This window comes from Lithobates pipiens, unplaced genomic scaffold, assembly GCF_037356315.1.
Source record: "Lithobates pipiens isolate NorthernLeopardFrog02 unplaced genomic scaffold, aLitPip1_a1.2 Scaffold_16, whole genome shotgun sequence".
NCBI lineage: Eukaryota > Metazoa > Chordata > Amphibia > Anura > Ranidae > Lithobates > Lithobates pipiens.
The window spans coordinates 656267009-656292552 of NW_027507748.1; the positions used below are offsets into that span (position 1 = coordinate 656267009).

General features: G+C 44.1%; 1 protein-coding gene across 1 annotated transcript in view; it reads right to left on the reverse strand.

Annotated features, from left to right (window-relative positions):
- Positions 1 to 25544, reverse strand: part of CNTN5 (contactin 5) — a 780450-nt gene that overhangs the window by 4799 nt on the left and 750107 nt on the right. Inside the window, exon 21 of the mRNA XM_077484405.1 lies at positions 31 to 199. Within this exon, the coding sequence (XP_077340531.1) occupies positions 31 to 199 (169 nt within the window). The remainder of the gene's footprint in view (positions 1 to 30; positions 200 to 25544) is intronic.

A 25544-nucleotide genomic window follows, 5' to 3' on the forward strand; every position in this document is an offset into this window, starting at 1 on the left:
CAATACAAAGTATTCTGACTCCGAACTTACCTGAATAAGACGGCACTCTGATTTGAGAGCTGGCTGTCCCATCTCCGCCTTCACTAACGGCTCGCACCTCTATGATATAAAAGCCGGAGTCCGGCAGCAGAACCACTGCTGATGTTGTCTGTGTTTGGATGACTTGGCTGTTGCTGTGACCTTCTTGTCTCAACATGACCTGCGGATTAAGAAATAGAAAAATTGCCTGTTATGCCTTAATACAAAGGTAGAACACCAGATTGGAGATTTAGACAGAGGCCACGGATCTGTGACCTTTCACAGACTCACTATACGTTTCAATCTAAAAACAGGGAGAAAAATACCAAATATATCATGCAGAGAACGCCAATTCCGTTGTGTTCAGGCCTGAAACCTGCTAGAAATCCACATCGCGCACCCAATGGACAGAGGTAGGATAATTACCCCTCTATTATATCCAGTCATAAATACAAATTCCAGTCCTCACCAAGGTTCTTTTCTGTGATATTATTACAAACTAATAATGTTAACCAACTAACAGTCAGTGTGCTGAGGTATACTATGTGGTATACTATGTGGGTAGCCATTATTAGGCTTACAGGAACTTTTTCTTTTTCTGAATGTAGTGATTATCTTAAAGTGGAACTTTGAACAATTGGTAAATCATAACAATTATGTCAGGGTGATGATCTAACTCCAGCATACTCCACAGTCCCAAAGCAGCCAGCGCTATGGTCCTCCTCTATACCACACTTGAATGTAGGTGGACATTCCTACATCACCATGTGCAATGCAGACCACTGGTGGCTGCAGGTCCTTCACTGTTCATGATGACGTTGGCAAGAAGGGCAGTGACAAGACTGGTAGGCGACCTATTGAAATGCGTTGCCATTGCTGGCAAAGAAGTTTAAATGCATGCAATGGAGCAGAGCAATGTGGGGGAGGGGGGGCACTCCTATGTCAACATGTACAATGAAGAACCAAAGCAAAGAAATTCAAATGCATGTGTTTGCGCATAGACATGTGCAGAATGGAAAAATGTGTTTAACCACTTCCCGACCAGCGCACGACGATGTACGTCGACAGAATGGCACGGGCAGGCATATTGGCATACAGGTACGTCCAATATTCAATGCCGCCCTGCCATCGGGAGCACGCCGCCGACGGCGCGCTCCCACGCTGGTCGGGACCCCCGTGAGTCCGGTCGCGGGACCCGCGGACTCGATCGCCGCGGGCATCCCCGCGATCGTCTCACGGAGCGGCCGAATGGAGAAAAAGCTGTGTAAACAACATTTCTCCATTCTGCCTAGCAACTAGTGACGCTGATCTCTGCTCCATGTGATTGGAGCAGAGATCAGTGTTCACTAAATGAAAGCCCAACCCCCCCACAGTTAGTAACACACCCCTAGGAACACTTAACCCCTACACTGCCACCCACTGGTTAACCCTTTCACTGCCAGTGTCATTTACACAGGAATCACTGCATTTATATAGCAGTGATTACTGTATAAATGACAATGGTCCCAAAAATGTGTCAAAAATGTCCGATGGGTCCCCCACAATGTCGCAGTCACAATAAAAATCGCTGATCGCCGCCATTACTAGTAAAAAAAAAATAATAAAAAATTATTAATAAAAATGCTATAAAACTATCCCTATTTTGTAAACGCTATAACTTTTGCGCAAACCAATCAATAATCGCTTATTGCGATTTTTTTTACCAAAAATATGTAGAAGAATACATATCGGCCTAAACTGAGGGGAAAAAATGTTTTTTTATATATTTTTGGGGGATATTTATTATAACAAAAAGTAAAAAATAATGCGTTTTTTTCAAAATTGTCGCTCTATTTTTGTTTATAGCGCAAACAATAAAAACCACAGGGGTGATCAAATACCACCAAAAGAAAGCTCTATTTGTGGGAAAAAAGGACGTCAATTTTGTTTGGGAGCCACGTCGCACGACCGCGCAATTGTCAGTTAAAGCGACACAGTGCCGAATTGCAAAAAGTGGTCTGGTCTTTGACCAGCAAAATGGTCCGGTCTGCAAGTGGTTAATTTAGTTCCGGGTAGATTTATTATGTTACTAATTTAGCTTCATTGATTTGTTTCAGAATTTGTTTAGTTTAATTTCATTTAATTTTGTTTCATTTATAAATTTTGTAATGAATTCCAAATTTTTGGAACAATTAGGTCAAAAAATAACCAACCAATTCGAATTCTGTGTGAAGAATAGCTGGTTTTTAAGGAGCGGGCCGGGAAGCTGGCCGCCACGTCCTTAACCACTTAAGGACCGAGCCTCTTTCTGAGATTTGTTGTTTACAAGTAAAAAACATTTTTTTTTGCTAGAAAATTACTTAGAACCCCCAAACATTATACAGAGAGAGAGAATAAAATGCAGCTCGAAATCAGGGACAGTTGGGAGCTATAGTATGCCTAACCGTATGTATGTTAGTGCACAGCTGCATTAACTTGTGTTGCAATAATGGGATTCTAACACACAGAAATGGAACAAAAAACAGACATACGACCGTTTTATTGCAGTGCAGTATGGTATGTTCCATTGACATCTACTGTATTGTTCTAAGTGGATGGCCCTGCAATGCACTGCAACAGTACTCTATATCATAAACATAAAGCCATCTATCCAGATTGCATACAGCTTATTAGTGCAAGATATGGCAACCATGGGTATATTAGAAAGGGTTATTATTCCCATTTAGTAGGTCAAAAGGAACCATAAACTGTTCCATTATCACCTTCTAAAGTACAGTACTACCTTCCTAAAATAGAAACTATTAACATATAAGGACTTCAATACACAGTCCAATCATACAATCCAAAATGTATTCATTATCAATTCTCTAGACATGTATAATATGTGCCATGGCTCTTTATCATTCATCTCTACTAATCTCAACAGTGTGAATCTGTTGGGGATAACAGCAATTTTCAACTTCTAAAACCCCAAAGTACATAAAGGAAATAAAATCTGTGTTTTAATGGAAAAGAAGAACCAGCAAAGCCTGCTGTCACCGGTGAAGGATTTAATTATACTATGGCACTCCTGTCTATGGTGCCGGCATAAGTAATTCTTGGCCAAAGGATATATATTACATTTGCTTTTATTGTTTACTGGCTTCTACTTATCCTCTTCTAATACTAAGTTTAACTACTGTATACTTGTACGTGCTTTTAAACAATGTATCCCATCTGCTACTATTTCTTATTTAGCCATGCTTACAGTATATTCCCTGGCACAGCTGAAAGCATGATTAATGATCAATAAACAAAAAAATTCAGCCACTTATTTTATACAATAGATCAAACCACACCAAATTTAAAAGGATCTGTCCCCCAGATATGATAATTAATTTATAATTAAAGTCCAGCTTCTTGTAACTCTTGATGAGCTCACTATTATAGTTTCTAACTCTGTTGTTACTCACCTTTGGGTTTTGTATGTTCTGTTATGCCGTGTACACATGACAGGTTTTTCCGTCGGAATAAACTCTGAAGGTTTTTCCGTCGGAATAAACTCTGAAGGTTTTTCCGACGGATTTCCGACAGAATTCCGCTCAAGCTGTCTTGAATACACATGATCACACCAAAGTCCGACCGCCAAAAACGCGGTAACGTACGGCACGTACGACGAGACTAGAAAACGCAAGTTCAATAGCCAGTAGCCAATAGCTTACGTCTTGTACTTGCTTCAGAGCATGCGCCGCCGTAAACCGTAAACTGTGCAGCTGAGACTGCAGAGATGGAAATTGAGGGCTGTGTCCCCAATCCCTATTCTCAAAGACGAAACATCAGACGTCTGTTTAGACCCCTGATATTTCAAAGTCCCCCAATGGGGCTCTTAAAAAAATTTGTAAAAAATAATAAAAATAAAATTGTAAAAAATATACATACAATAAAATGGTAAAAAAAAACTACTTACACCAGTGGCAAAATTAAAAATTACCAGGGTAGCAAAGGTCGCACTTGCAAATGGGCCCTGGCATTCCATCACCGCCCCTGGGCAGGAATGGGCCTGCTGCAGGACATGTGAAAGGGTAAAAAAAGGACCCCAGGATCAGTGGGGAGGACCCCAGGACAGGAAGGAATGGCCCCAGGCTTGAAGGGAAGGGCTCCGACTGGGGGTTGGGGGGCCATTCATGGCCCAGAAGGTTCTAGTTACGCCACTGGTGCAGTGTATTACAATATAAAGGGAGACAGTACAGTAACAATGCAACCTAAGGCAAGAGGGTTAGGAGAGACCTGTTCATGTGAGCTTATAATTTCAAAGGGATCAGCAAGTGATATATAAAAGTAAATGTGTTGGGAGGTGTTGATGGAGAAGGTAAATGGTTCAGTTGTTAGGTAAAAGCTCGATAGGCTTCCCTAAAGAGATGAGTTTTCAGGTATCATCTAGAGGTGGACAGAATAGGAGACAGCTGCACGGGTTGGAATGAAGAATTGCAGAGGAAGGAAGAGGCTATGATGAAGTAACCATAGGAGAAGGTGATGAGGAAGCTAGAGTAGAAGGTTTTGGAAGGAGCACAGAGCATGGTTTGGGTGATATTTTGAGATGAGGCTGGTGATGTAGCTCGGGGTAGAATTGTGGAGGGCTTTGTTGTTCTTAGCATATTGAATTTATTTGTGTAGAGATACCCCAAATAAAGAGGACATTGTTGTGAGAAATAAAAAGGAAGTAAAACTTTAGCTGGATAGTGTGATTGGTAAAAAATGTCCTATTTTGGAAATGTTACAGAGGTGAAGGATGCGAGATATGTACAATGATTGGATATGGGGCTATGGGGCCAGAAGGGCAGTTTTAAGTCAAGGATCACACCTAGCACCCTGGCATAAGGGAAGGGATTAATAGCTGTGCTATTGATCACAATGGAAATGTTATGGAAATGTTAAAAAAAGAGGGTGGGGGGCAGAGAAATATTATCAGCTTGTTTAAGAAGAATGAAGGGGTGTGCTTAGGAGTAGAGAGATAGATTAACCTCCTGCTGACCAGCCGCGGCAGTTATACTGGCGCAGGTAGGCTCTGGCTGCGCAATTCGCCGTAGGCGTACAGCGTTACGTGCACATGGTTCTTTGGGTGCATTGATAGGCCAGCAGGGGAGCCAATCAGTGGGTCTGGCAGACTCAATGTCTGCCGGCTGCCCACAATCGTTCCCTGCAGAGACAGAATGGGGATCTGCCTGTGTAAACAACTCACCCCAATTTCAACCCAATTTAGCAGTCCCGCATAAAATCATTGAGCACCACCATTACTAGTAAAAAATAATTAATAATAAAAATGGCATAACTCTTTCCCCTATTTTGTAGACGCTATAACTTTTGTGCAAACCAATCAATATACACTTATTGTTTTTTTGGGTTTTTTTACCAAAAATTTGTAGCAGAATACATATTGTTCTAAATTTATGAAGAAATTCAATATTTAAAAAAAAAATATTGGGTATGTTTTACTGTATTACAGAAAGTAAAAAATATTGTTTTGTTTTTTTTCAAAATTGACAGCCTTTTTGTTTATAGCAAAAAAAATTAAAAACTGCAGAGGTGATCAAATACCACCAAATAAAAGCTCTATTTGTGGGGAGAAAAGGACATACATTCTATTTGAGTACAGTGTTGCACGACGCGCAATTGTCAGTTAAAATAATGCAGTGCCGTATCACAAAAAGTGGCCTGGTTCGGGAAGGGGGTAAATCCTTATGGGCCTGAAGTGGTTAAGGTGTCATAGAGAGGTGGTCAAAGCCATGCAAGACTATCAATTGGTCAAGGGAGGAGGTGTTTGATAAAGAATAGAGGGAGCATATAGAAAGAGGAAGGGGAGAAGAGGAGATGGAATTGTAGGTGACATTGAAGGTGTGCTGAGATAGGTGGGAGAAGAACCAAAAAAGAACAGAGTCTTGGAGGACAAGGTGAAGGTTTTTAAAGAGGAGCAGGTGGTCTACTATATCACAAGCAACAAAGGTCTAATAGTATGAGTATGAAGTAGTTGCCATTGATTTTAGCAGGTAGTAAGTCATTAGTGAATTTTAGAGGAACAGTTTCTGTGGAATGTTGCCGCTTGTAAGGTATTGAGAAGGTTGTTATCTGAGCACAGGGAAAGTTTGTGCACAGAAATAAACGTTTCCACCGACTGCTTTTCTCATTGTTGAGCAAACCTGCAAAACCTCGAAATCTGGTCGGGTCACAAAGATTTTGATTACTCCTGGACATTAAATGGTTAAGCGAAGCACTGTAGAAGTAACTTAAAAAAATCTTTTAATTGGAGTTTTTATACAAATATAATGAGTGATGTACCGTATTTGTCGGCGTATAACACGCACTTTTGTTCCCCTTAAAATCAGGGGAAAATCGTGGGTGCATGTTATTGTGAGGGGAGAGGAGCGAGAGTGTACTCGGCTAGGTTTGGCTGCTTTTGGCTCCACTTGCAGTCACGCACAATCCCGCCATTGGACCTGTGTTATGTTCATCATAGGCGCCAGGCCAAGGAGCCAGGCCAAGTGGCAGGATTGGGCAGGAATGCGAGAGGAGCCGAGAGGAGCTGAGTGCACAGGACATCCGGCTCTGTGTATCTCGGCAGCGCTAATTTTGAACAAGCAAGGCTGCAATAAGACTGGGCAAGGCTGCAATCAGATTGGGCAGGGCTGGAATCAGACTGGGCAAGCCTGCAATCAGATTGGGCAAGGCGGCTATCAGACTGGGCAAGGCGGCTATCAGACTGGGCAAGTCTGCAGATGGACACTGATCATTCTGTAATGATGGACAAGGCTGCAGATGGACACTGATAAGGCTGCATTGATGGGCATTTAAATGTAAGTTTTTTTCCCTTAACCGCTTCCTGACCGCCTCACGCCGATATACGTCAGCAGAAGGGCACGTACAGGCAAAATCCCGTACTTGTACGTTGCCCTTTAAGAGGTGGCAGGGTCACGCGTGGGCCGCCGGCAGCGAGCTTGCACTCCCGTGGGAAGCTCCGTGAGTCCGGTAGCAGGTCCTGCAGACTTGATCACCTCACAGAGAGGAAGAACGGGGAAATGTTAAAGTAAACAAGCATCTCCCTGTTCTGCCTAGCAACAGTGACACTGATCTCTGCTCCCTGTGATTGGAGCAGAGATCAGTGATCTGTAAAACACAACCACGCCCCCCACAGTTAGCAACACGCCCCTAGGGCACACTTAACCCCTACACTGCCACCTACTGGTTAACCCCTTCACTGCCAGTGTCATTTACACAGGAATCAGTGCATTTGTATAGCACTGATTGCTGTATAAATGACAATGGTCCCAAAAATGTGTCAAAAATGTCTGATGTGTCCGATGTGATAAAAATCGCTGATCGCCGCCGTTTAAATTTTTTTTAATAAAAATGCCATAAAACTATCCCCTATTTTGTAGACGCTATAACTTTTGCGCAAACCAATCAATAATCGCTTATTGTGATTTTTTTTTACCAAAAATATGTAGAAGAATACATATCGGCCTAAACTGAGGAAAAAAATTGTTGGGATATTTATTATAGCAAAAAGTAAAAAATAACAAGATTTTCAAAATTGTCGCTCTTTTTTTGTTTATAGCGCAAAAAATAAAAACTGCAGAGACGATCAAATACCACCAAAAGAAAGCTCTATTTCTGGGGAAAAAGGGACGTCAATTTTGTTTGGGAGCCATGTCGCACGACTGCGCAATTGTCAGTTAAAGCCATGCAGTGCAGAATCGCAAAAAGTGGTCAGGAAGGGGGTAAATTCTTTTTCGGGGCTGAAGTGGTTAAACTTCCCTGCTAAATGTTTTTTTCCTTAAAATTCCTTCCTAAACTCGGGGTGAGTGTTTTACGCCGGAACATGTTACAGTATATGCCGATAAAGGTTTTTTCTACAATAGTAGTCTTAGTTGTATTTTATATTGCCACAGTATTTTATGATATGCATCTACAGCAGTTTAATGCTACTATTATTATTTTATTATATATATATAAAAAATATTCTATTATCTACTCATTGATTCTACTATAATCTACTATTGGTTTCACTGGATTCCTTTTTTTAAATCAATATAGACTAGAAATATAAATGAATCAAACCTATATATATATATATATATATATATATATATATATATATATATATATATATATATATATATATATATATATATATATAGCTGTATAGGCAGTGTTTGATTGTATGTGATCTTTTTTTATACAGTATACTACCGACAAAAAGCATTAGTAGTAGATAAAGAGAACACAAAGGATAGAAAAGAGAAATCTAGCAGTGTGTTAGCTAGTCTAGACAGTAAAAACAAAACACCTTTAATGTGTTTAGACTAGTGCATGTACCCAGAGCAAAATAATGTTTCAAAAGCTTCTTTGTTTGAGCATTACTAAAGGTTCTCTTGACCTGAAGGGCTGTCAAACACCGTGCATTCCTCCATTCTTTGTCTCCACTGCTTTGACCATTAAACTTGGAGTAAACCTGCACCTTCTAGGGTTCCATGTAATTTTTCCCGAGACTGACATTCTTCTCATTGACCACCAATGTTGGGAGCCATTTTTCCACTGACCGCTGATGTAAGGTATTTTTTTTTATGGACATTATTATTACTTTTCGTTTTATTTTTATTATTACTGAAAATTATTCTTTTTATTTTTAGATTTTTTAATGTTAAATATTATACATCATGTCAAATACACTAGGTGTGCCATTGTCTTTATTGTGTTTTTTATGATTGTATTATATTTATAATATCTTTAATATTATATCGTTATATTTTACAGATATTAATGACATAATGTGAGCTGTAGATATCATTTTTTCAGTGGATCCCTGAGACCAGAAAATCATTTTATAGGTTTCTTTGAGAAAAAAAGATTGAGAAAGGCTGCCCAAAAGTTTAATAAACTAACCGTCAAGCATTTGCAGTAGGCAACCTATGATGTCTTTCCTTTCCCAACAAAAAAGAAGTACTTCTGGGTGGCGAACACATGAGACATCTTCAACCTTCTACTAATCAATACCTGGTGCACAAGCAGTCAATCATCAGGTCTGAGTGCTGTCACAGGGCTACATGGGGGTGAGTGGTGGATGTTTCTTGCCCAATGAAAATCCTGTATGCATGGGATCCGCCAGGCTCTATATTGACCAATCAGGGTGAAAGGTGTGTGCAGTAAAGGCAGAAAAGTTGATTCATTTACTAAACATATATTTTATGCAGGTTTACATTAAATTACTTTTGATTTTCACATTCATAGGGCACTGTATATTAAAGTGAGAACCTACACAGCATGTTTTTTTTTCAGCGGGAATGTAGAGGAACGCTCCAGCACTGAATGTATGTAATTGCAAGAGGTGGTGGGGTGTTCTGGAGGGTCTATTGTTGCTGAATACTGGAGGATCTATTGTCTCTGGGAGTACTCCTATTGTTGCTGGTGGGGGATCTATTGTTGCTAAGGAGTTCTTATGTTGCTGGGGAGGTCCTATGTCGCTGGAAGGGGTGTAATGTTGAGAGAGGGGTCTATTACTAGAGGGTCTATTAATGATGACTGCTGGGAGATCTATTGTTACTGGCGGGCCTATTGTTGCTGGGGTGGATCTATTGTTACTGGTGGGTATTTTATTGGTGGGGATCTATTTCTGCTGGCAGCAGGGGATCAGGGAGAGTGCTCGAAGGTGGGGAAGGGGAGGAGACATGGGGTGACTCTGCAGGGGTGAGTACCTGCACCTATTTGCTGTGAAAAAATGCTGCCCTGCTATAATATAAGTATATATATATATATATATATATATATATATATAGCGCCGGCTCCTGAAGAGCACACGCTATATGTTTTGAAATTTAAAGTTACACCTAAACTGCAGTTTGGTTTGGGTATAATTGTTCCAAATTTTGACCTCAGCATCAGTCTGACTGGACTATGGGGTGTTCAGCCTGGCCATAGGGGGCACTGTCTCTTTGGGCAGGCATGGAACCACGGTCTGGTTGGGTGCTTTAAGGTTACTTTCTCTCGGAGCCAACCCAGTGGGAGGGTCACTCTTGCTGTGCTTTCTGGGAGAGGGTACTTAAGATGCGGATGTCACGAAGTTCGGGGTTCTGACTCTATGGTCCTGGTCCTCCTGACCAGCCCCCAGGAAGGCTACTTTATGTCTCGGGGCTAAAGAAAGGATTCCGAGGTGGTCCGGTGCTGTCTCTGTTCGTGGAGAGGCCTAGCAACTTCCTAGCTATCCAGGTGAGGACTCTTCAGAAGAAGTCCACGTATGGGTTGGCTTCTTAGCAAGAGCCTGGTGGGGCTGAAGTACCTAAGTGAATCCAATCTCGTGGGTATCGCCAAACTGGCTGAAAGATCCAGGTATCACACGAGTGTTCTGCAAGTCCTAGTTTCCTACATGTTCTACAATAAGGTCTGTGGCAGAGACTTATTCCTGATTTAAGCACCTTGTTGGCTGCTAGGCCTTGTGAGAGAGGGGCTTTCTAACTTGAGTGAACATCCAACTGTGAATGGCTATTCTCTAGATTTAGTTGAAGTAAGCAAGTTCTTTATTATTGACTTTGACACTTATGCCGCGTACACACGATCAAACAATCGGATGGAAAAGTCCGGCAAACTCAAGTCCGCCGGACAATCCCCCCGTGTGTAGCCTCCGGCAGACTTTTTTTACCCGAAAGTACGCGGACTAAGAAAGTAGTTTTGCACTCCAATCTTCCTGCCAGACTTGCATTTCGGCGGACAATCCGGCCGTGCGTATGCCAGTCCGCCGTACTTTTAAAATGAACGGACTTTTCCCGCCCGGAGAAAAGTCCGCTCATTTTGAGCGGGTCTCAAGGTAGGCGGGGCCAGCGAAGGATGCCCCGTCACCTGGTATGGACTTAAAGGAGAACCCCCAACGCCGAAAAAAATGGGCGTGGGGGTCCCCCCAGGTCCACATCAGACCCTTGTTCGAGCACGCTACCCGGCCGGCCAGGAAAGGGGGGGACGAGCGAGCGTCCCCCTTCCTGAGCCGTACCAGGCTGCATGCCCTCAACATGGGGGGCGCCTTGGGGAAGGGGGGGCGCGCGCCCCCCACCCCAAAGCACCTTGTCCCCATGTTGATGAGGACAAGGGCCTCTTCCCGACAACCCTGGCCGTTGGTTGTCGGGGTCTGCGGGCGGGGGGCTTATCGGAATCCGGGAGCCCCTTTAATAAGGGGGCCCCCGGATACCGGCCCCCCACCCTATGTGAATGAGTATGGGGTATGTACCCCTACCCATTCACCTGTGAAAAAAAGTAAAAAAAAAAAAACGCAGGGGCTCCCGGATTCCGATAAGCTCCCCGCCCGCAAACCCCAACAACCAACAGCCAGGGTTGTCGGGAAGAAGCCCTTGTTCTCATCAACATGGGGACAAGGTGCTTTGGGGTGGGGGAGCGCACGGCCCCCCCTTCCCCAAGGCGCCCCCCATGTTGAGGGCACGCGGCCTGGTACGGCTCAGGAGGGGGGGGTGCTCGCTCGTCCCCCCCTTTCCTGGCCGGCCAGCGTGCTCGGACAAGGGTCTGATGTGGACCTGGGGGGGAACCCCACGCTGATTTTTTTAGGCATTGGGGTTCCCCTTTAAGTCCATACCAGGTGGCAGGGCCAGCGACGTCTCCTTCGTGGGCACTGCCTACCTGGAGACGCGCTTGAAATGAGCAGACTTTCCTCTGCGTGTGTGGGTGAGTCCGTTCATTTCAAAAGTACGGCGGATAGTACGGCGGACTTAGTACGCCGTATTAGTCCGCTGAAAAAGTGCCGTGTGTGGGCAAGTAGCCCGTTCGGAAAGTCCGACGGACAGTCCGGCGGGAAGTTCGCCAGACTAAGTCCGCCGGATAGTCGGCTACGTGTGTACGCAGCATTAGAGTACCTTTCCTCCTAAGCCTCTGATCCTATACTAAGAGACTGTTCGTTAACTACGGTTTTTGCAAATAAAAATTCCTTTAAGCGGATCTGTCGTCAGTCTCTAAAGTTTCTGGGCCATCTACCACAAGAACCCCTAGGCACAAATCGAGGTGAAGAAGGTAACGGCAAGCCCAATCAAACCAGAAGCTCCTTTGGGGGTTAGTGCTACATATATATATATATATATATATATATATATATATATATATATATATATATATATATACAGTATCTCACAAAAGTGAGTACACCCCTCACATTTTCGTAAATATTTTATTCTATCTTTTCATGTGACAACACTGAAGAAATTACACTTTGCTACAATGTAAAGTAGTGAGTATACAGCGTGTATAACAGTGTAAATTTGCTGTCCCCTCAAAATAACTCAACACACAGCCATTAATGTCTAAACCGCTGGCAACATAAGTGAGTACACCCCTAAGTGAAAATGTCAAAATTGGGCCCAATTAGCCATTTTCCCTCCCCGGTGTCATGTGACTCGTTAGTGTTACAAGGTCTCAGATGTGAATGGGGAACAGGGGTGTTAAATTTGGTGTTATCGCTCTCACTCTCTCATACTGGTCACTGGAAGTTCAACATGGCACCTCACGGCAAATAACTCTCTGAGGATATGAAAAAAAAGAATTGTTGCTCTACATAAAGATGGCCTAGACTATAAGAAGATTACCAAGACCCTGAAACTGAGCTGCAGCATGGTGGCCAAGACCATACAGCGGTTTAACAGGACATGTTCCACTCAGAACAGGCCTCGCCATGGTCGACCAAAGAAGTTGAGCGCACCTGCTCAGCGTCATATCCAGAGAGTCATATCCAAATAGACGTATGAGTGCTGCCAGCATTCCTGCAGAGCTTGAAAGGGTGGAGGGTCAGCCTGTCAGTGCTCACACCATACATTTCATTAAGGGAACCATGAATGGCAACATGTACTGAGACATACTGAAAAAGAGCATGATCCCCTCCCATTGGAGACTGGGCCGCAGGGCAGTATTCCAACACGATAATGATCCAAAACACACCTCCAAGATGACTACTGCCTGCTAAAGATGCTAAGGATAAAGGAGATGGACTGGACTCCAGTGGCAACCTGTGAAGCTCTGGTGAACTTCATACCCAAGAGGGTTAAGGCAGTGCTGGAAAATAATGGTGGCCACACAAAATATTGACACTTTGGGCCCAATTTGGACATCACAGGGGTGTACTCACTTTTTTTGCCAGAGGTTTAGACATTAATGGCTGTGTGTGGAGATATTTTGAGGGGACAGCAAATTTACCCTGTTATACAAGCTGTACACTCACTACTTTACATTGTATCAAATTGTCATTTCTTCAGTGTTGTCACATGAAAAGATATAATAAAATATTTACAAAAATGTGAGGGGTGTACTCGAGATACTGTATATATATATATATATACACACACATACACACACATACATACTGCTGTATATACATATAGGTTACTATATATGTTTATATAGTTTATATAGCAATTTAAAGCTATTTGTAACAGGTTTTAAAATCTCTATCCAACATTAGAATCTGTCAAATGTATTCAAACTAAATGCAGTACTTGTAACACTGTTTTGACAGGCTACTGTCAGTTTTCACAACATTTTCAATTTGAAATAAAAATGTTCCCTGTGAAACATAATGAGTAATGTCAAGCTCAAATTATTGTAAAAGCGTTGATTGTTATTCTGACTTTTGACCCTTTATAGAGAATCAGCCAACCAAATGATTTTCATTGTAAAAAAAAAAATAAAAGTGTTTAAAGCTGAACTCCAAACAGCTAAATAAGCTGATAAAATACACATGGCAGCTGTTTTACCTGCTAAAAGAGTTATATGTCCGTCCATTTAGTTCTGAGATTTACACAGCTCTGCTCCAGAATGGATGGGGCATTGTGACCTGATTTTTTTTAACTTTTTTTGCGGTGGTTTTACTTTTACTTACAGTTCTTCTCTCCATACCCACCCTGGGAGTGGACAGTGAAAAGAGAAGCAGCACAGTGATCAGTATGTTCTTTGCAATGCAGCACACTTGACTGGCTCCTTTTACTGCTTCTCCCTTCCCATCCCTAAGCTCTGTTGTACATATTGTATTAGCACCAGTAGTGTATTTAGGTTTTGTGCTGCCCTAGGCCTGACTATGACACACCCCTTCCTGTCAAGGTCACACCCCTTGCTGTTCAAGACCCGCCCCGGAAATTTTTGCATGGGAATACTAGTTCTGGGGGGGGGGGGGGGGTTTGGGGCAATGGATTCCCTTAATTTGCATAGATTTTCTCTCACTTCCTGTTTGGCTATAGGGCAGGAAGTGAAGGGAAATCTCTCCAATGGGACAGGGAGGCTAAAAAATAAACGGACAGGGGCTAAAACCCTCCCTTACTCTTTCCAAAATGGAAAAAAAAAAGTATTGCCTATAGTTCTACTTTAAGCAGAAATTTCTGATAATTTTATGGAGAGGACTAAGAAGATATAACCATGCCAATGGTGCAGCAGAAAACATATAGCACAGTGAGGAAGGTTTGTTGTCCAGGATGATAGGACAGTCAAAATTAGAAGCAGTGCCCCCCTCACAGTTGCGGAATGCCAGCCGTCCGCATACCGGAAGCAGGACGGCCGCTTTATGGGGGCACTAGACTTACTTGCCTCTCAGCCCAGTCCGCCCCATAAGCCTGGCACTACACTAACAGCGCAAGCCGGTGGGAACTCTTTCCGTGCTGCCCCCCTGCAAGGTGCTGCCATAGGCCTGGGCCTTGTCAGCCTAGGCCAGGATACAGTGTTGACTAGAACTGCAAGAAGCTGTTATCAAGTCAAAATGAAGGTGCCCATGCATGTTGTAGAGAAGAAAAGGGCATCTGAGCCTGCCAGAAAAAGGAATAAGGTAAGTTTATTCCTCTACCCCTGGATTTAATGAGCGGGGGAGCATGGCGGGGGGGGGGGGGGGCTATCTTTAAGGCAGGGTAAAAGGGGCATCTGCCCTGGGCCCTGTCATTGTTGTGGGGCCCAAATCAGCTGCCATATACTTACCAACTATCCAGGTTTAAATTGCCTTGTCCTTTGAAGTTTTAGTCCTGTGCTGTGTCCCAATATCTCAGTGTGAAGTGATGCTACTAATGCTGCCCAGCCCTGCCCTATTGTTGTGTACAGATGACTCACATACAGTGGTGTGAAAAAGTGTTTGCCCCCTTCCTCATTTCCTGTTCCTTTGCATGTTTGTCACACTTAAGTGTTTCGGAACATCAAACCAATTTAAACAATAGTCAAGGACAACACAAGTAAACACAAAATGCAATTTGTAAATGAAGGTGTTTATTATTAAAGGTGAAAAAAAATCCAAACCATCATGGCCCTGTGTGAAAAAGTGATTGCCCCCTAAACCTAATAACTGGTTGGGCCACCCTTAGCAGCAACAACTGCAACCAAGCGTTTGCGATAACGTGCAATGAGGCTTTTACAGCGTCCTGGAGGAATTTTGGCCCACTCATCTTTGCAGAATTGTCCTAATTCAGTTACATTAGAGGGTTTTCGAGCATGAACGGCCTTTTTAAGGTCATACCACAATATCTCAATAGGATTCAGGTCAGGACTTTGGCTAGGCCACTCCAAAGTCTTCATTTTGTTTTTCTTCAGCCATTCGGTGGTGGACTTGCTGGTGTGTTTAGGATCATTGTCCTGCTGCAGAACCCAAGTTCGTTTCAGCTTGAGTACACGAACAGATGGTCGGACATTCTCCTTCAGGATCTCTTGGTAGACAGCAGAATTCATAGTTCCTTTTATCACGGCAAGTCTTCCAGGTCCTGAAGCAGCAAAACAGCCCCAGACCATCACACTACCACCACCATATTTTACTGTTGGTATAATGTTTTTTTTATGAAATGCAGTGTTCCTTCTACGCCAGATATACTTGGACACACACCTTCCAAAGAGTTCCACTTTTGTCTCATCGGTCCACAGAATGTTGTCCCAAAAGTCTTGGGGATCATCAAGATGTGTTGTGGAGAAATTGAGACGAGCTTTGATGTTCTTTTTGCTCAGCAGTGGTTTTCTCCTTGGAACTCTGCCATGCAGGCCATTTTTGCCCAGTCTTTTCCTGATGGTGGAGGCATGAACGCTGACCTTAACTGAGGCAAGTGAGGCCTGCAGTTCCTTGGACGTTGTTGTGGGGTCTTTTGTGACCTCTTGGATGAGTCGTCGCTGCTCTCTTGGGGTAATTTTGGGCGGCCGGCCACTCCTGGGAAGGTTCACCACTGTTCCATGTCTTCGCCATTTGTGGATAATGGCTCTCACTGTGGTTCGCTGGATTCCCAAAGCTTTGGAAATGGCTTTATAACCCTTTCCAGACTGATAGATCTCAATTACTTTCTTTCTCAATTGTTCCTGAATTTCTTTGGGTCTCGGCATGATGTGTAGCTTTTAAGGATCTTCTGGTGGACCTTACTGTGTCAAGCAGCTCCTATTTAAGTGATGCCTTGATTGTGAACAGGTGTGGCAATAATCAGGCCTGGGTGTGGCTAGAGAAATTGAACTCAGGTGTGGACAACCACAGTTATAGTATGTTTTAACAAGGGGGGCAATCACTTTTTCACACAAGGCCATGATGGTTTGGATTTTTTTTCACCTTTAATAATAAACACCTTCATTTACAAATTGCATTTTGTGTTTACTTGTGTTGTCCTTGACTATTGTTTAAATTGGTTTGATGTTCCGAAACACTTAAGTGTGACAAACATGCAAAGGAACAGGAAATGAGGAAGGGGGCAAACACTTTTTCACACCACTGTACATACCCTGGGTTTACATGTAAACAACCAGCATTCATAAGTAAATAGCTGCGCCTGACAGCATTGATATGTAAATAAAGGATGCATTCATATGTAGATCATGCCCCCCTGCAGTGAGGAGATGTGCTGTAACCTCTAGCAACCAATCAGTGAGCAGTAATACTGTAGTGTACAGTAATCTCTAGCAACCGATTAGCAAGCAGAAATCATTTGCTGTAACCTCTAGCAACTAATCAGTGAAACGTAATGTGTGCTGTAACCTCTAGCAACCAGTCAGTAAACAGTAATGATATGCTATAACCGCTGGCAACCAATCGCAATCGCAGCCTGATCTGATACAGTAAACTGATTTAAGTCTAGCTGATATTTAGTAGGTGGAGAGTGAAATTGCATGGGGGGGTGGGGGGGGGGAATGTTTGCCCAGGGTACAATCAATATTAAAGATGGCCCGGGGGGGGGGGGGGGGGGGGTCGCCCAATGCAAGGGTATTTTATTGAAATTCCTGGATTTCAGCTTTAATGATGCATTGATGATTACAGAGCTGCTTTAACTTTTTTGATTTCATTTTCACATACAGTATCTGCCTAGAGTTCAACTTTAAAGTAAACTAATATAGAATTTAAATTACTATACACATTTACTACAAGATTGCAGCTTGATTTAGGGATGAGCCGAACACCCCCCCGGTTCGGTTCGCACCAGAACTTTCGAACGGACCCCAAATTCGAACGAACTTTAGAACCCCATTGAAGTCTATGGGACTCGAACGTTCGAAATGAAAAGTGCTAATTTTAACGGCTAATATGCAAGATACTGTCCTAAAAAGGGTTTGGGGACCTGGCTCCTGCCCCAGGGGACATGGGTCAATGCCTAAAATGTTTTTAAAAATGGCCGTTTTGGCGGGAGCACTGATTTTAATGACGATTAAAGTGGAAAAAAAAAAGTGAAATATTCCTTTAAATATGGTGCCTGGGGGGTGTCTGTAGTATGCCTGTGAAGTGCCACGTGTTTCCCGTGTTTAGAACAGTCCCTGCACAAAATGAGATTAAACGGAAATAACACCATTTAAAACTGTTTGCGGTTTTAATGTTATATCTGGTTCCTGCAATATGGTTGAAAATCATTGAGAAAAATGGCATGGGTAGCCCTCCCTGCCCATTACCAGCCCCTTTAGGTCTTGTACGCATATTAAGGGGAACCCCGTACCCATATTAAAAAAAGGAAATGCGTGTGGCCCCCAGGCCCTATATACTCAGAACAGCAGTATACAGGCGGTGCAAACAAGACAGGGACTGTGTAGGTTTGTTGTGTTAAGTTGAATCTGTTTGTAATTTTCCGCTGGTACATTTTTAAAGTGTAGCTCCAGTCAAAAAAACTATTTTTAAGCTTTTTGGAAAACATAGGGAAGGGTTATGACCCCTGTATAATTTGTTTTGTCGTCCATCTTTTTTCATCTCACTTGCTGTTGTCTCCTTCCGTTTGCAAGTAGGAGATGTTTGTAAATTGGATGTTTGAAAGTAGGGGCCTGCCCTATATGCTCTGCAGAAATGGCGGAACAAGGTGTTGGTTTTGCCACAACATTGTAAGCCCTCAAAGTGACTCTTGGTGGGTGCTGGAGCGCCCTGCTGTGAACGATTATATCAAGAATTGTAATTACATGCCATTGTTGAACAGTGGTAGAAAAATTGACCTTTGGTGGTTGTGGTGCTGGTGCCACAACACTATAAGTCCTCACCGTTACTCTGGGTGGGCACAGGAAGGGGCCCTCCTGTGAAATATTATATCAAGAATTGTAATTACATGTCCCTGTTAAACAGAGGCAGAAAAATGTGGCCTTAGGCACTGCTGCTGGTGCCACCACACTGCAACCTCTGCCATATACTCTTGTTTTATTGCAGGAATTAGCCCTGCTGCAAAGCATTGCATCAAAAATTGTAATTAAACGCCCCTGTTAAACAGGGGCAGAAAAATTGGGCTGATGGCATCAACCAGAACCAGAAATGTTCTTCCAACATATCAGCGGAGGAGGAAGAGGATAGATAATCAACATAACAGGACAGTCACTCAGCATCAGCATAGGCAGTCTTGAAGGGATGTGATATTTCAAAAAAAATTATTCTGTTACATCAGCTTCAGGTGCTTGGTAGCTGTGGGTGATCAAAGACTGATTCATCTTGATGAAGGTCAGTTGATCAACTGATTCGGTGGACAGGCGCACCCTGTGATCGGTAACAAAGCCACCAGCAGCACTGAAGGTGCGTTCCAAAAGAACGCTGGATGCAGGACAGGCCAGTAGCTCAATTGCATACTGTGCAAGCTCTGGCCAGTGATCCATCCTCAAGACCCAGTAAGCCAGAGGATTTTTGGTGGGAAAGGTGTCCAAGTCTGACCTTGCCCCTAGGTATTCCTGCACCATGTAAATCAGACGCCGGCGATGGGTGCTGGAACCGATCATACCTTGAGGCTGCGGACTAAAAAATTGTCTGAAAGCATCAGTCAGACGGCCACCTTCTCCACCGCTCCTTCTGACCAATGCCTCAGCAACACGTTGTCCAGGACCAGGAGTTTGTAACCTCCCAGTCTCTGGGAACGCGTTGCACAGACCTTTCTGCAAGGCCTCCCGGAGATGTCTCATCCTCTGCTCCCTCTGCGATGGCAAGATAAGGTCGGCAACCTTACCCTTGTACCGTGGATCAAGGAGAGTGGCCAGCCAGTAATGGTCCCTCTCCTTGATCCGAAGAATACGAGGATCCTTCCGCAGGCTTTGCAGGATCAGGGAGGCCATGCAGCATAGGTTAGCTGAGGCATTCGATCCGGAGTCCTCTGGGTCACTAAGGACAACATGATCCGCAGCTACCTCCTCCCAGCCACGTACAAGTCCACGTGTTTCTTGGGACTGTAAATCATCCCTACAAGACTGCTGCTGCTGCTGCTGATGCTGAGTGCCAGCCTCCACCTCCATGCTGACACAATCATCCTCCTCCTCCTCTTCCTCCTCCTCATCCTCTTCCTGTGTGATGGGTGGCACAGCAGGAACACTGTCTGGATAAAGGGGGCCTTGAGAGGCAAGGAAGTCCTCCTCTTCCTGCCTCTGTTCTGCCTCAAGTGCCCTGTCCATTATTCCACGCAGCGTATGCTCCAAGAGGTGGACAAGACTTACAGTGTCACTGATGCATGCACTGTCACTGCTCACCATCCTTGTGGCCTCCTCAAACGGTGACAGGACAGTGCATGCATCCCTGATCATGCCCCACTGGCGTGGTGAGAAAAAACCAAGCTCCCCTGACCCTGTCCTGGTGCCGTAGTCGCACAGGTACTCATTGATGGCCCTCTGCTGCGTGTGCAGCCGCTGCAGCATGGCCAAAGTTGAGTTCCATCTGGTGGGCATGTCACATATAAGGCAGTTCTTGGGCAGGTTCAACTCCTTTTGGAGCTCAGCCAGCCGAGCACAGGCATTAAATGATCGGCGGAAATGCACACAGACTTTCCTGGCCTGCTTCAGGACATCCTGTAAGCCGGGGTACCTGCCCAAGAACCGCTGCACCACCAGGTTAAGGACGTGAGCTACACAGGGCACATGGGTCAGTTGTCCCTGTCGGAGGGCGGAGAGGAGGTTGGTGCCATTGTCGCAAACCACCATTCCTGGCTTAAGCTGGCGTGGCGTCAACCACCTCTCGGCCTGCCCCTGCAGAGTTGACAAAACATCCGCCCCAGTGTGGCTCCTGTCCCCCAAACAAACCAGCGCAAGCACGGCATGGCATCGTTTTGCCTGCGTACTTGCGTAGCCCCTGGAACGCCTACGGAGCACCGCTGGTTCTGAGGACAGAGCACTGGAAGAGGCCATGGAGGAAGAAGAAGGGGAGGGGGTGGAGGAGAGAGGTGTGTCACAACCAATAGTAGCATTTTGGAGGCGTGGTGGCGGAACAACCTCCAACACTACTGCACCTTGTCCTGCATCCTTCCCAGCTGCCAGAAGAGTGACCCAATGGGCCGTGAAAGACAGGTAATGTCCCTGTCCATGCCTGCTGGACCATGAGTCAGCGGTAATATGCACCTTACCGCTGACCGCTCTGTCCAGCGAGGCAAGGACATTGCCTTCCACATGCCGGTAGAGAGCCGGAATCGCCTTCCGTGTGAAAAAGTGGCGTTTGGGGACCTGCCACTGAGGAACCGCACATTGTACAAACTCACGGAAGGGGGCCGAGTCTACCAACTGAAAAGGCAGCAGTTGAAGTGCTAGCAATTTAGCCAAGCTAGCATTCAACCGCTGGGCATGTGGATGGCTGGGAGTGAACTTCTTTCGCCGGTCCAGCAGCTGGGGCAGGGACATTTGCCTGCTATAATCGGACGTGGGTGTACCGCTAGCAGAGTTCCCGGAAGCACTTGGCTGTGACACACCTAATTCTACACCTTCATTCCTCTCAGAGCAGGTTTCAGAGAGGACTGAAGGTCTAGTGGGGTTGGAGATGCTAGCTGATGAGGAGCATGGAGAGGTCCGCTTTGTTCTTTGGTGTGGGTCTTTGAGGTACGCTTGCCAACGAGCTGCATGGCAGGTCAACATATGTCTGGACAAGCATGTGGTGCCCAAGCGGCTGATGTTTTGGCCACGCGAGATACGCTTGAGACATATGTTGCAAATAGCAGCGGTGCGATCTGATGCACTCGTCTCAAAAAAGGCCCACACCAAAGAACTTTTAGAATAACGCGCAGAGGCAGCGCTCTGCACAGGCGGAGCTCTGCAGTGTGATTCAGTCGGTGTGCTGCCCCTAAGCTGGCCCCCGGAGGGCATCCTGCCTCGTTGGACATGTGCCTCCTCCTCCTCCTCCTCTCTCCTTCCAGGCACCCACGTGGAGTCAGTGCCCTCATCATCCCCTCCCTCTTCATCGCTGTAGCAAACCTGGCAGTATGCTGCAGCTTGTGGAACATGACTGCCAGATTGCTGTCCTTCTTGAGCATCCCCTCTCTCTGTGCTCACGCTACTGCCTTCCTCTAGCTAAGTGTCATCATCAGAGCCCACAAAACACTGGGCATCCTCCTGGAGCATGTACCCAACACTGTGCTCAAAGAGTTCAGGAGACTCCTCAGGAGGACGTGGTGGGTCTAGGGAAGGAGTCACTGATGATGAAATTGAGAGGAGGGAAGACGATGCATTGGCAGCTGCTTTACTAGTACCGAGACTGGGTGAGAGAGGATGAGGAGGATGAAGAGGGCTTGGTCATCCACTCTACCAAGTCGTTGGCATGTTGCGGCTCAACATGTCCAGCTGCCGAAAAGAAGGACAAGCGTGTCCCATGGCCACGTGCTGATGACAATGCACCGCGTCCACGACCAGCACTGTTGTCTCTAGACACAGAGCCTGCTTGCCCTCTTTTATCGGCTCGCGCCTGTCTGCCTCTCCTTGCTGGCCTTCCAGACATGGTAATGGCCTGAAGGGAGTTGGGTAAAAAAGCAGTTGGGTAGTGTATATTGTGCTAGAGGCACACAACACCCACTAACTCCTGCAGATGCCTTTATTATAGAACACCAGAGATAAAGGGGTATATACAGATGTATACTGTGCTGTGCTGGAGGCACACACAACTTCCAATAACTCCTGCAGATGGCAAGTGGGCTCAAATAGAGAAGAGCTATGTAGGTGGATATAGCGGTGTGTACTGGGTACAGAGCACGCAGACAGCACGCACAAGCTCCTAACACTACTGACTGCAAGCTCTATTATAAAAGATAGATCACTAGCTATATAGGTGAGGTAAATATAGCAGTGTATACTGCGGTCAGGGCACGCAGACAATAACCACTACACAACAGCAAGATCGAAAATCGTCCGAAAATGATCGGTGTGTACTGTGTTGAAGGTACACAGAACACCCACTGCTTCAGACGCCAACACACTACACAAGGCCACCGCGCTGGCGGCCTTATATAGTGTGGGGCGTGCACTACACAGCCTGAGCTATGATTGGCCACAGGCATCCTGCCTGTGGCCAATCATGGCTCTCCTCGCTGCTGGCGCTGCGATTGGCCAAGCATGCGGGGTCACAGTGCATGCTTGGCCAATCATCAGCCAGCAATGCACTGCGCTATCGCAGTGCATTGTGGGCCGTGAGCGCCACACGAATTTGGCGCGAACGGACCAAAATGTTCGGACTTCGCCGAACGGACGAACAGCCAATGTTCGAGTCGAACGTATGTTCGACTCGAACACGAAGCTCATCCCTAGCTTGATTAAAACTTTCCCCCAACAACGTAAAAAAAGGATAGCTTTATGGGCAGAAAATATAATGAGAAGTACTTAGTATATTACATTTTTAGAATCTTTACTTTAAGAAGGTTTAAATGAAGTGAATAAAAGTTAACTGTTGTAAGCATTACAGGCAGTTACCAGCTTTGTCCCAACTTCTGTCAGTCGATGGACAGCTTGGTCTGCATGTTAACATGTAGAACAATATAAACAACAATATAAATAAAGATATACCCAACTTAGGGTAAATGTTAATGCCCAAGTACCATTTTGCAACTTTGACATGTGTTAGCAAAAGTGTAAATATCGTCACTTTGTGTATGTACTGTAGGTTGGATTATATGGACCAATTGGGCTTTTTTTTTATGGTAAATCAAAAGAAGTGTTCAGACTGCAACTTCACAGAGTGAGAGGCAGCATCAGGGGCTTAACTGTGTCAGGCATTTGTGAATACTGCCAAGAGCTGCACAGGTAACATAATTGACATGATTATGTCATCTCAAAGCCAGAATCTGGATAGAAAATCAAATATGATTTCCATGAGAGGTAATAAATACCTGAAAGGGTTACATTTACACAATCTTTAGCATACTATACTTATGAAATATGGTATACAGTATATGATGCAACATTTACCACTTAAGCCCTGGACCAATTTGCAGCCAAAGGACCAAGCCCCTTTTTGCGAATCGGCACTGCGTCGCTTTAACTGACAATTGCGCAGTCGTGCGACGTGGCTCCCAAAACAAAATTCGTGTCCTATCTTTCCCACAAATAGAGCTTTCTTTTGGTGGTATTTGATCACCTCTGCGTTTTTAATTTTTTGCGCTATAAACAAAAATAGAGTGACAATTTTGAAAAAAATGCAATATTTTTTACTTTTTGCTATAATAAATATCCCCCAAAAATATATTTAAAAAAAACATTTTTTGCCTGTACGTGATTTTTTCTTCCTGTTCTAGGGGCGCACACGCACGCCGCTGGAGTGATTGGAAACAGCAGGAGCCAATCATCTTGTCCGGAGGCCACGATTGCCACCGGAACCCGCTGATCGTTCACAAGAGAGGTAGAACGGCAAACTGCCTATGTAAACAAGGCAGATCGGCATTCTGACAGGGAGGAAAATTGAGATATTTTGTTTCACGGATTGATTTTCCTCCAGTCACAGAATTCCCCCCACAGTTAGAAAGCACTCCCTAGGGAACACACTTAACCCTTTGATTGCCCCTGATGTTAACCCCTTCCCTGCCAGTGCCATTTATACAGAGACAGTGCATTTTTTTTTAGCACTGATTAATATCACTTGTCCCCAAAAAGTGTAAGTTAGGTGTCCGATTTGTCTGCCGCAATGTCACAGTCCCACTAACAATTGCTAGTAAAAACAATAAAAAAAAATGAAAAGTCCATAAATCTATCCCATAGTTTGTAGATGCTGTAACTTTTGTGCAAACCAATCAATATTTATTGGGATTTTTTTTTTTTACCAAAAATATGTAGCAGAATACATATTGGCCTAAACCGATGAAGAAATGCGATTTTTTTTTTACATGTTTTATTGGATATGTATTATAGCAGAAAGTAAAAAATATTGTTGTTTGTTTATTAATAATTAATTATTAAATTAATAATTTAATAACTTAATAATAATGATCTTAAAGGGACATCAGTCCCTAAGAGGAAGAGGTAATTATGCCTCATTTATACCAACCAACAGTGCCCACAAGTGCCATCTATCAATGCCCACAAGTGCAACCTATTGATGCCCACAAGTGCCACCTATTGATGCCCACAAGTGCCACCTATCGATGCCCACAAGTGGTGCCAATCATTGCCACCTAGAAGTGCTGCCTATCAGTCTAATCGATCAGTGCCCATCACTGCCACCTATCGGTGTCCATCAGTGCCGCCTCATCAGCGTACATCAATGACATCCAAAAATTAGCCATTATAAAATTTTAAAACAAAAAATAAATTTAAAAAAATAAAAACGTTTTAATTCGGTCTTTTTAATTTTTTTAACAAATAAATAAAAACCGTAGAGGTGATCAAATACCACCAAAAGAAAGCTCTATTTGGGGGAAAAAATGATAAAATTTCATTTGGGTACAGTGTAGCATGACCGCGCAATTGTCATTCAAAGTGCAACAGTACTGAAAGCTGAAAATTGGTCTGGATAGGAGGGGTTTTATGTGCCCGGTAAGCAAGTGGTTAAAGAATTATTGTCAATGGACTTGTATTGTACCTTTCATGGACTTTCTTCTGAGTAGAACAGTTTGTTTTTTGACTAGAACAGCTCATGTATGCTGATCTATTTTTGTATTATCTTTGTTTCATTATTTTTTGTTTTTTTATCTAAACTCTTGCTCACAATCAATTGTTTCATTGTACATGTAGTGGCACACCTATTTTAGTTAGTAGTGCAGTTTTTAGCTTTTTAGCACAGGTGTAGCACAGATATTATGTATGCCATTTTAACCTGTGTGTGCCACCTTCTGTGTCTGTACCAAGGCCAAACATTCCAGGGTATGTAAGTTTTTTATTGGGGCCATTTGGGTGATTTCTTTTACCATTTATATTTTTTT